Below are 12,460 nucleotides of genomic sequence, written 5' to 3'. Positions count from 1 at the left end.
TGTACAGTGGTGCCTTGAGATGCGACTTTAATTTGTTCTATTACCAGAATCATAACTCGAAACATACATACTGTATCTCAAGTCATCTTTCACCATTGAAATAAATGGAAATCCCGTAAATATGTTCTTGTCACCCCCCCCTCCCCGAAAAGAAACCAATGGCAATTGTGCTGCTCCTTCAGGTGTGTGCGACTTAGTCACCTGAGTGCAATATATATATATATGCATGGAGCTGGACAAAACTCCTCTGTAAGTGTATAAAGAATACATGATTGTGCGCATTGTTGTTATCTGTCTACACATGTTGCTCCATTGATTAAGTTCAAATATGTCACAACCTTGCTGTACTGTTTATTAGCCCGTCTGTGGTGTTTCCCTTTTTTTTGTTGTTTTCTGCAAAAACATGTCAACTTTCAGGCAAAGTTAAGTAGCTGTTTAAATCCTCCGTACGAAGTTTAGTCAGACAGTAAACTTCAATTAGGAGTGGCCATAAACAGCTTCAAGACGCTTCGTTGAAGACTTGGCCACTATCTGTAAAACTGCTGCTTGCTGTGAAGTCAGTTGAGTTGACTCCCACTCTACAAAACTTAGATCTCAAATTATTACTTGCTAGTCGACAGCTTGTACTATATCTCGAAAAACCCGCATCACACAAATCTCAAGGCACCACTAAAGAAAAAAGATTCATAGATATTTTTTTTGTACTTCTTGCATTCCATTAGGTATTGTTGGACATCAGTCTAGTTCTTCCAAGATGTTAAGAGTTAAAGAATCTTTACTTTATGTTTACGAGATTGATTAAGTTCAAAATGCATTATATGTTTAAATTGATCCATTTTACATTTTGTAAATGGTAAACTCCACCAAATTATGAAGAACCAGACTGCGCCCCCTAACAGAGCTACACTAATCTGTGTGATTGAATGACTTTATGTGGCGAAAGTGAGCAGACTTACAATATTGCGAGCGGAGAAGTTTCGGATGGGATCCTCTGCGGCCAGCGAGACAGAGCTGAGCATGATGAACACCAGGATGAGGTTGGTGAAGATGTGGTGATTGATGAGCTTGTGGCAAAACACGCGAACCCTGCAGCGCACAGCCGATACGTCAATGAGCGCGTCGCAAGGAAAGCGACGGCCGCGTGTTTCGTGGGTGACTTACGGATTTGTGTTGCTGAAGATGAAAAAGGCACTTCCCTCTGGGATCGGAGTGATCTTCTCCTTCTTGACCAAGTCGGAGATGGCCGGCCGAGGTCCTGCTGGGACTTCTGGGTCGTCCTCTGCCGCGGTGTCGTCATTGTCCTCTTCTTCGTCCTGAACGTATGTGAAAACTTCTCAGACTGCAACTCGTGCTTTGGAATTTTGTTTGAATGTCACATACCTTCTCGTCTTTTTCATCCTTTTTGTCCCTGTAACAGACATTGAATTATATGACAATGTCATTAATCTGTTCAAGCCAATGTTTTTTCCCCCCAAAACAAAAATAGCACTCAATTAAATTATATTGAAAAAAATACAGTCATCAAATGAATTGTAATGTAAGTAATGAAGGATTTTTTTCACGTTTTTGGCTTCACTTCAATGGGGATTGTGGTGCTCCGTTCCCATCTAGGGGCAGTTTTATACAGATACATGGACATGGATGGAGTTGATGAAAACTTCTCAGCAAGCCACAGTAATATTAGTCGTTCTTCACGTAGGATAAAGTATACATGCCTTTGATGCTATCCGTCTACGCGTGTTGGCTCACACCCCGTTGTTCGCTACCTGCCAAACTGCTACTAATTGTCAAGTTTTATTTATTGGACTTTATTACACTGCTCTTATCTGCAATTTTATTCACACAAGTCAAAGTTAAAATATAAAAAATACCTAAAAGACGCCTCGTGTCTTTAAAAACTCGAAGGTGGGGTCCTTCGTATCTCAAGGCACCACTGAATACATGTTGACATTTTTAAAATTCAATTTTTTTTACTGTGCCTGAACACATTTATACTACATTTTTTATATTTTTAAAGGGGTGAGAACTCGTGACAACTTGTACCTTTTCCTCTTTGCCCAAGTTTTTGTTCTCCTTTTGTAAAAAAAAAAAAAGAAGCCACAAATACAAGATTCTTCTTACTACCGTATTTTCTGCACTATAAGGCGTACCACATTATAAGGCGTACCTTCAATGAATGGCCTATTTAAAAAAAAAATTCATATATAAGGCGCACCAGATTATATGGCGGATAGAATAGGCACTACAGTAAAGACTGGGATTAAGTTATGCATCCATTAGGTGGAGCTGCACCAAAGACTCAATAATCGATCCATATAAAAGGCGCACCAGAATATAAGGCGCACTGTTGGCTTTTGAGAAAATGAAAGGCTTTTAGGTGCGCCTTACAGTGCGGAAAATACGGTAACTCTGTCGGAAAAAGATTTGTGAAAACAATTTGCTCATATTGTTTTTTTTAAATTGAAAGCAACTCAATGCAAAACTGCTTCCAAATATTTTTTAGATGGTACACTGGCCTATAAAAGCGACGAGAGCCTTCTTATGTCACTGTACTGGTATGTAAATGATCACATCGCATTAATTTCAAGATTTTATGTAATTTTGAAAATACCTCAGGTTGACTTCTTTAATTTCTAACCAAGTGTCAGTTAAACTATTGGATATAAGTGTGAAATTTCTGATTTTCAACTTTAGAGGTGTACTCCTGGAATGAAAAACAGCAATAACTCTTCCTTTCGTCTGATTGAAATAAAATGTTTAAAAAGACCTAACGATCAAAACTGGAAATTCCAAAGCTTCTCCTTCCTTAGGCGGTTGCAGTGGCATCACTTTCTCGCTTCCTACAATGCAAAAAAATCGTGCTTTTACCCTTTTTTATCTCCTTCGTCTGTGTTGAGAGACTCTGCATCTGCCAGGTTGTCCACAGCAATGGCCAAGAAGACATTTAGTAGGATGTCTTCGAAGGTCTTCAGTCAAGGAAATGCTTAAAAGTCCAAATCCATTAGCTGAATGTGAGTTTATCAAACATGAATAAGGATACAGTTTCCGCAGATGAAGAGGATGATGAAGTAGAAGCATAAAATCATCCCAGAAGAAGAAGGGCCTCCGTATGCCATGATGCCATCATACATGACAGCATTCCAGTCTTCTCCGGTCAAGATCTGAAGGAGATATGCATTCTCCATATCTGAAATTCTGAATCTGTGCACGTACTGGACCGCCTATGTCGGCTCTCTAAATACCTGAAAGACCGTGAGAAGTGCCTGTGGAAAGTTGTCAAAAGTGCTCCTCTTGGTTTGCGTCTCGTCAAAATTGAACTTGCCGCCAAAAACCTGCATGCCCAGCAGGGAGAAGATGATGATGAAGAGGAAGAGCAGCAGAAGCAGGGAAGCGATGGACTTCATGGAGTTGAGGAGGGAAGCCACCAGGTTGCTGAGCGACTGCCAGTGCCTAGAAAAAAAAAAAGACAAGGAGAAACATGATGATGATGATGATGCCTGGGGTCGGAAACCTATGGCTCGCGAGCCACGCCTGGCTCTTTTGGCGGTTGCGTATGGCTCGCAGAGCTCTCATAACAACATAGTGCATACAGCAGGGGTGCTCAATGTGCGAGGACGTTTTGGTCGATCACGTGACTGCGTGCCCCCGCCCCAAAGAAAAAGACATCACGTCACGTCGACATTTTTATTTTTTTAACATTTTGGCATGACAGGTAACTTTCTCTAACCTGCTCCACGGCCTCCAATGACGGGCACATACTCTTTTTTCCTAGTTTACCTTGCACCGCCCCCTCCTCCGCTCTTAAAGTGGTACAATCATAATTACAAATGTTACAGTCCTTACACAGCCTATCAATGTGGTTTTTAATGACAGAGTGCTTATGCGCTGCCCACCACTGGAATTTTTTTTTTAACATAAAGACATACCTCTGTCGGCAAGCATTGTTGGTGAGCGCACATAAGTGGGGACAAATAAAAAAAAAAAAATTCAACGTGCAGCCCAGTTGAATGTGAAAACTTGGAACGCACTTCCTGTGAGTATTGCTATACTGACAATGTTTGGTTCTACCTATGCATTTGAAAAGTCTTTCTCATATGAAAAGTCAAAAAACATTAAAAGCAACCTACGTTCGCAAATAACAGATGGAAGTCTCAAAGGCTGCATGAAGTTTAATTTAATGACGTATGAAACAGACGACTAAGCCATCAGCAAAGAAGTCGCATTAATGGTAAAAAGTACTTTTGTCATCATTGGTTAGCAACAGTGTAATGTTATTTAAATGAATTTAGAGACTTATTGTACTCTTAAAGTGTTGGTCTTACATAAAATGCACGAATACACTTGTTTTTACTTTTTAAAATATTGGATGGCTCTTTTGGAATTACATTTTAAATTATTTGCCGTTTAGGGCTCTCTCAGCCTAAAAAGTTCCCGACCACTGATCTATGCCATTCGTGTATTGTGACAGCCAGAACAGTTAAATGCTCTTCCACTAGATGGCAGAGGATGCAATTATCACGATTATCCCTGCCAGCTGGAATTTAGAGTTTTTCCTAAATCACCTGCTTTTTTAAGCGGAAATCAGAGTAAGTACTGTACTGCATTTGAGTCATTGATCAGCAGGAATTGACTTCATCCTTCCCCTCGAACCTGATCGTAATCAGAACAGAAATTGGATGTACAGATGTTGTCCTACCGCGTGACCTTGAAAATCCTCAGCAGGCGCACGCATCGGAACACGGAGATCCCGAGGGGCGACATTATCTCCAGCTCCACCAGGATGGTTTCCGTGATTCCTCCGCACACCACAAAGCAGTCAAAGCGGTTGAAGAGTGACACGAAGTAGGCCTGCAGGCCCAGACTGTACATCTTCACCAACATCTCGCAAGTGAACAGGGCTAACAGCACCTTGTTGGCCACATCTAGAAGCCAGAAACAAGCCAAACAAACATTAGCGTGCACCTGTAATTCAATTCTGCAGGGACGATGTGGAGCGGAGTCGTCGTGTGTACCCTGCACTTGTGTCAGCCACAAAGGTTGGTTGTAGTGTTCTGATGATATGGTGAGGGTGTTGAGGAAGACCAGGATGATGACCAGCCAATAAAAAGGCACCGATTTGACAGCCAACCGGCACTTTCTGCGGCAGAACCTGTTCCAGCGGCGCCAGCGCCGACTGCGGGGAAGAACGGCAAATATCAAATGTAGGCTTTTCTATGGATTACCGTAATTTCCGGCCTATAAACCGCGACTTTTTTCCACAAGCTTTCAACCCTGCAGTTTATGCGGTGATGCGGCTAATTTGTGCATTTTTTCAAACAGCTGCAAGGGGGCACACAAACGGATAAGGTAAGGGTGAGACCAGTGGAATATATGTGCCGAGGAAGTGACTTTTACTGGTATGTTTTTTTAACCGGCCCTGTTAGTGTTAGTGCTGTGCTAGCGTGTTACTTCTGTGTTACTGCCGTGTCCCAGTGATTTTTACCAATAAGTTTTTTTTTAACCGGCTCTGTTAGCGCTGTGCAGTGTGTTGCTGCTGTGTTACTGCTGTGGCTCAGTGATATTTACCGCTATGTTTTTTTAAACGGCCTTGTTAGCGCCGCGATAGCCTGTTTCTGCCACATCTCAGTGATTTAGGCATGTTTTTTTTTACCGGTTCTGATAGTGCTCTGCTACCGTGTTGCTACTGTGTAGCTGCCGCGGCTGTTTTTTTTTTTTTTTTAACCGGTATGTTTTTTTTTTTTTAAACCAGCCCTCTTCGTGCTACTGTCTTCTTGCTATGTTAAGCTAAGCTAAGGTATTAAAACTTCTATTAAAACTGTGTACCGTCTTTCTTTGTAAATATCTCGTGTTTCAATGTGGGTTTCAATGTGGGCACTTGCGGCTTTTACACAGGCGGCTTATGTATGTACCAAATGGTATTTCCTTTACAAATGTACTGGGTGAGGTTTATAATCCGGTGCGCTTGGTAGGCCGGAAATCACAGTAGTTTCAATATACTGTGCAGTACCAAGAGTAATCTGTTTTCAAGGATGTACATGAACTGAACATCTGAAATTGTGTTTTTAGCATAAAAACCTTCCAGTATATGGTACTGAAGTCATATTGTTTGAATAAAAAACATTTAAATAACATCAATAATACATACAGATATGCAATATATGATGGAAGGAAATACACTGACCTGAATTTTGACTTTGAAATTTTTTGACTGAAAGAAAGAAGTATTTGTCAAAGTTTTACAGGTGAAAGTTTGGACAGATGTGAAAGATTATAGATAAATTATAAAAAAGTTTTAAAAAGTAGTAGAGTATACAGCTGGAAAAAGAAGCCAAGAAAGTTGATATTAACCAAGGCAGTATTCTTTTAGCAGAAAAATACAAACAGTACTGATGTGAGGTGAGGTGAGATCCCCAATGAGAGCAGAATCAATGTGGTTTGGAGATGAGTTGCACGCAAAAGGTTGCACACACTCACCACAGAGGTCCGCAGCACGGCGTCTTTTCGTCCTCTCCGTTTTGGTTTTCTGTGTTCACAGATTCTGTTTCGCTGGCCGGAACACTCGCTGCAGACCCAAATCAATGAATCATTTAAATCAAACTAGGGAACTGACATGCCGCAGCAGCAACTTTAACACAACTTTAACCTGAACACCAACCCTCATATATACACCAGGAGTGCAAATTTGAGATGTATATTGATTGAGAATACAATGCAATACTGTTTTGTCATCTATGTGACAATTGTGGGAGAAGTAGGTCGGTAGCAACCCATCATGAAGACGAGGACGACAGCGCTAAAGCTGGCTCTGAAAGACTCCATTCACACATTAGCTTGTAGTGTTGGATAGGGGTGTGTGTGTGTGTGGTGTGCAGCTCTCGGTTCTGGATATAGTGGCGACTGCTGGAGCAGTGATCTGGAATTAGCCTTGTTTCCTACATTCAAACCGAGAGCCTTGAGGAAAAAAAAAAAAAAAACGGGGCGGTGCCGCTATCAAATCGTATATTTTTATTCACTCTGTGCGAGACTCCTTTTATGTGAAAATGATAACTCTTGCATTAAGGGGGTAAACCAAAACTGTGGCGCAATGCACAGACACAAGGGTTTAACACATTAGTGATGCCTTAAAAAAAATGAAGAGGTATTATCCAGTAAGAAAGCATGCATTTCTTAAGGTCCCCTTCCTTTACATTTATTTTTCTATTTGTCTATCTTAAATTTCTGTCCGTTTTGCAAGATAATTTGTAATGATAGTGCCCCAAAAGTTCTTTTTCAAGCTCTTCTATTTGGGCTTTTTCCCTCTGGCAGCTGAGAGGGCAAGATTTCTCATTAATATATGACTTGTAAATAAAGTTTGCTCTGATTGGATCGCTCATCTTCTTAATGTAAAAACTGGCTTTGCTATGATTGGCCAGTGGCGAATGGCGATATCTTGCCAGGAAAGGATGTGGCACGTAGATGAATTAAAAACCAGGAGGAGATTTTGATGACCCCGGCCCATTCAATCACAATGTAGGCAATTTTCGTGTCGCACACATTTTTGCGACAATGAGTTGTAGATGCGTATTGTTGTAAAAGCAGTTGAGTATCTTATAGCGCTCGTGCACCTACGTCATAAAATCACGTGACTTTTGCCATATTGTCGGTCTAACAAAGCATTGTTCAATGCTAAGTCACTTGGAGACGACACAAAAATAAGTTTGATAGCACGATGCCCAGAGTCTTGTCGGATACGGTTAGACATTTAGAAACTGAAAATAAATAAAGGCATGCAAAAAAATTTGATAAACTCGGCATAGAGGACCCGTATTTAATGCTGAAGTCGATCTTTTCGCCGATAAGATATTGGACTGTTAATTCGCTTCCAAATGTCTTGGACAACTGGATATACAGGTGGATCTGGTGAGTAAGTCATCTAGATTTACACGGAAAAGTTTGAAAATGTATAAAAGTCTGGACGCATACAAATAATTTGTTGCTGGATCTGTTCTCATCAGGAATAAATCCCACATAGTGACGGTTTTGACGGCTCGTGAACGCAGAAGCGTTCGGCCACACGTTAAGCTTTGCCGGAATCCATCGAGCTTTTCAGATAGTATTCAATACAAATACCAATATTTATATAAATGAACCCTGGTTTTACACAAACTTGCATTCATTAACTCTGATAAAAAAAAGAGGACAGAGTCATCCCCACGAAACCTATACAAAGCGATTGCAGCCACACTTAACCTCCGTAAACCTCTGCGACAGACAGTTTTTTTTTAATACGCATTGTTCTCAAATGAGCCAACTTGGCATTATAAATACCTCTTGGTAATTTGAGATTTAGAAGAATAATTCCTACCTGAAGTGAAGTGATCGCTACACAGGGCACCATTAATCATGTTTAATTGCCGAAATCCATCGATATTTTCCAGTCTTTTCAGCTGGTATTCCTTAGAATTATCTCTGTGAATATCTGTCTCTGCTGTTGTGACAACCAACAGCACAGGAGATCTCAGGTATTGTAACTATACTCCTCTGGTTCTATGTCTCCCACAATGTCGAGCAGCTCTGTTTGACCGGCAATATGGCGCCGTGAAAATGGCAACGTCATGTGCACGAGCTCTATTGTGCTCTGAATTGCTCTAAAAAAGTGGGTTGGGATTTTGCAACAATAGGGGAGCGAGTTCTTGGGTCAGGACAGCTGAGAACCACTGGTGTATATGTTTTTTCTATTATGGTCACGTCTGATATTTTCTGCGGCAACTTGTTGCCAGGTCGAATTTGTGGGGCTCATTCACAAGTGCCCATATCCCAATGGAAAAATATATGCCAAAGTGAATGAATGAATGATGGAATAGGGACTGATGTTGCTGTACCCCATATCAGACACCCCCCGTTAAAGAAACGACTCTTATTATACACATTAATGAACACATTAAATAGAAAATATCCCCATTGACTGCATCTGATGGTGCACTGCCCCTAATGCAGAATCACCCATTACTGGGATACATTGTCTTCAACTGTCCAGTTCTACTCTGACCCGCGATTCAACACACAAGCACGCTCTCACACAAAGGCACAAAAAGGAGGGAAAGCTCAGGATTTACCATGAGTGTCGGACGACTGGCTGAACCACCCAAACCTTCCTTTCTTCTTCTCAGTAAGGTCAGCCAGAGTCACCCCTTCATGTGCAATGCATGCAAGGCCATGCATTCAGACACAATGGCACAGCAGAGGGACATGTGGGGGCAGAGGTCGGGATTGAGAATGCGCCGCTATCAGAATGGGGTCAGAGCAGACAGGCAACACAGGACAACAACCGTCTTCCAGATTTCAATAATCCAACAGTGACAAAGAGCAGCGGGAGCCGCGTTAGGGCTGAGGAGGGCAGAACACAGAAGTGGTAGTGATGAGCGGGTTGATCAGAATTGGGCGTTTCGCCTACAAGAGGCTCAGAGACGACAAAAAAAAAAAAAAAAAATAATAAAAAAAAGACAATCATGGACAAAAGCGGTGGGACACAAGACCGTTAAACATACAGGACGTGGAAATGCGGTGATGGCCCCTTCGCAGCGACAGTTTAGCAGCTCTCTTTGCTCCCGATTAACAAAATGTTGGAGTATTGTTTGTGGATATTTTTGCCAATTCATGCAGAACAACATTGGAGCTTGGAGTAAGGCACTAAAATACGGAACGCAACTACAAAACCAAAACAACAAAAATAAAAATTAACTCAAAGTGTGGAGTACGTAAAGACCCTGTAAAAATGAAAATTAAAAAAAAAAGAAAAAAAAAGGCCTTCCAAATTTGACTGTGAGGCCAACACGTTCCAGCTGAGCCATCGTGCCGCCTACCAAAACTATGAGCTGGAAAATGAATATTCTTTCATCTTGCATCATTTCTATGCCCACACATACCCACGATTTTGTTTCTAAAATTTATCCGATGAAAGCCTCCAGTAGATGGAATGTACCCCACCTTTTTCTCCGCCACAACAACGAGGCACTCTCAAGAGGGCCACACTAACGGACTAACCAAATGGAAAATGCATTTTTGAGGCATAGCTAGCTAACTGGACATCGCAATAGCAACTACTACAATGTGTTAGGCATACAGCAAAAAAATAAATAAAATAAAGAGAAAATAGTAAAAAAGTTGTCTTTGTTAGTCTTTGCACAGTTGCAGTTATTATCTCCCAACACGTATCGTGCATTTCTAAACAACTCTCCGAGTTCACTTTACAGGGTCTTTAAGGAAAAAAACGCAAAATGCAGAGACGTAAAACAGATTTGTGGAAATTGGATGCTTTTGCGGCCACGACATGAGGTTAATGTCATCGATTGTGTGCTAAATTATGTTCCCGATATGTATTTTATGATTTAAGGGAGAATGAGGACAAATCTCAACTACAAGGTGAATCAGTTGGTGTTCCATGTGTGCTGCTTATATAAAGAGGATTTGGATTAAGAATTTTTTTCATACTGCTCAAGTAATATTTTTTCCCCTCCCTTTCTCAGCTGAACTCCAGCAGGCAGTCGCAATGTGTTCCACTTTGAATACATTGAAGGTGAAGCGCGGCAAAACAGACTTTTTGCGGGCTTTTCTGCATTTAAGTCTGGGAATGTGCTTACGGTTGCGTTTACACTCCTCGTCTGCCTCGTCTTCATTGTCAGGGTCGATATCTTCAGCCTGAGTGATCCAGTCCAGGTAACCCTTCAGGTCCTCCTCCAGCTGCTGCTTCTCACGCAGCTTCTGGAAGTCTCCGCGAGCTTTGGCCTTTTCTCTCTCCTTGGAGAACTCTCTGGTTAGGGCGGACCCATAAAGAGACCGAGCAAACACAAACGTAGAACACATAAATGAGCAAAACGGCACGTGCGTGAGGATTTACTTCTGCATGTTACAGTTTTTTCACACCACAATGAAAACAAACAAGTCACTCCTTCAATAAGAGGATTTTTTTAGTCTCACAGCTAAGCTATTTTTTTTTAACAATCGCTAATACAGTATTTTGCAATCCCAAAAAATGTACTGTACGATGTATTTTTTTTCATCTCTGGCCACTGGAGGGAGATGTACACCTTGAAAAGGGAGTGCAGTACCCTATTTAAATCTCCCACTAGTGTAGCGTATACTGCATGCCAATCTCCTCATCATAACAAGTAACCAATTTAGGTAGATCAATGGTTTCAAGAGTGGAATCTTTATTTATAGATTTATATATGAAACTGCTCCTTCATCTCAAAGTGCACCAGCTGCCAATTTGACACGAAAATGAACAGTAACGAAACGTCATTGCTGCTAGTTTGCAAGAATGCGTCTCTAACCAGACTTGTAAGATGGCAGCAATAGTGTCAAAGGGTAATGATTTTGGTTAACTTGCCTTTGCTGGCTAGTCCACGTTTTACTGCATTAATTCGACTGTAATAACACACCACCCGCAGTCGACGCTGCCAGGAAGGCAAAACTGACCGCGTTGGAGCGAGCTTAGGGGCGCAGGGAGGACTGAAAGGCGAGGAATACGATTAATTTTACTCTCTCGAGGGTTAGGCGCTTTGACTGGAGTGGGAGGGGGAGGAGGAAATGCTCATTTTGCAGCTGCCAAGAAAAGGATGCAAGAGGGTGACGCCAGCAATGGGTCGAAATAAACTATGTGGACAAAAGTAGCAGGACGGGCTACTAAAATTATATGAAGGGAATATGTTAGAAAATGCATCACATGCAATCATCAACCATGGATTTGTGAATACATAGTTAACAGTGAATAGGTGTGGGTGCGGGGCCACTATATTAAACCCATTCAGGGGCAGCGTCCCATTTTTGGGACATAATGATTTTCACGCATTATATCCTTCAGTATAAAAAAATATTTAAGTGTTTTAATCTGAAGCCATAATTTGGTATCAGGAGAGGATAACTCAATTGGTCAAAGTTAGCACGTAGTTATTTCACTTTCCTTCCCGACCCAACATGGCTGCCTCGAGTACACATGCATGGAGCGTTTTCCAAAAGGAGAAAGCTCAGTATGCAACCAAGTTTGTCTTCAAAATGCTAATCCATCAGTATTATTGATGCGTAAGTGTCATTCTAGAATAAGAATTCATTAATAAACATATCTCTAATATGTACCACTTCACAGAACTGATAACATACCCTTCCCAGTTTTGGGACGCTACCCGCAAGAGGATCCATGTTTTTTGCCCTTTGCTTTATCCGTGAAACGAAAAAGAAGCGTTAATTCGTTGATTGTGGCCTGTTAGGAGACTTTTATCTCAATAAGGCAAAAAATTGCCACCCTGCCCATGAATGGGTTAATTAATAAGTTGTGGCTCGGTACTTTTGTCCACAGAGTAGAATGTGAATGAATCTTTGGATTTGAGCACAAAACCACGGCTAATAGCTCAGGGTTGAACAATAGGATTTATAATTGTGAATCTCTCATGCTCATTTTGAAGATAATTGGTAGTTTTGCCCA

At 41.3% G+C, this 12,460-nt stretch overlaps 1 protein-coding gene across 1 annotated transcript in view; it reads right to left on the bottom strand.

Moving 5' to 3' along the window:
* The window catches only part of cacna1da (calcium channel, voltage-dependent, L type, alpha 1D subunit, a), a 101,534-nt gene that overhangs the window by 39,248 nt on the left and 49,826 nt on the right, over positions 1-12,460 (bottom strand). Inside the window, exons 12-23 of the mRNA XM_061831566.1 lie at positions 10,620-10,789; positions 9,096-9,170; positions 6,475-6,562; positions 6,182-6,208; positions 5,013-5,173; positions 4,697-4,922; positions 3,243-3,450; positions 3,041-3,161; positions 2,869-2,956; positions 1,381-1,408; positions 1,162-1,313; positions 957-1,086 (exon numbers count right to left, since the gene is read on the bottom strand). Coding sequence (XP_061687550.1) covers positions 957-1,086; positions 1,162-1,313; positions 1,381-1,408; positions 2,869-2,956; positions 3,041-3,161; positions 3,243-3,450; positions 4,697-4,922; positions 5,013-5,173; positions 6,182-6,208; positions 6,475-6,562; positions 9,096-9,170; positions 10,620-10,789 — 1,474 coding nt within the window. The remainder of the gene's footprint in view (positions 1-956; positions 1,087-1,161; positions 1,314-1,380; positions 1,409-2,868; positions 2,957-3,040; positions 3,162-3,242; positions 3,451-4,696; positions 4,923-5,012; positions 5,174-6,181; positions 6,209-6,474; positions 6,563-9,095; positions 9,171-10,619; positions 10,790-12,460) is intronic.

This window comes from Syngnathoides biaculeatus, chromosome 10 (assembly GCF_019802595.1).
Source record: "Syngnathoides biaculeatus isolate LvHL_M chromosome 10, ASM1980259v1, whole genome shotgun sequence".
Lineage (NCBI taxonomy): Eukaryota > Metazoa > Chordata > Actinopteri > Syngnathiformes > Syngnathidae > Syngnathoides > Syngnathoides biaculeatus.
This window is presented reverse-complemented; position numbering and strand designations above follow the sequence as displayed.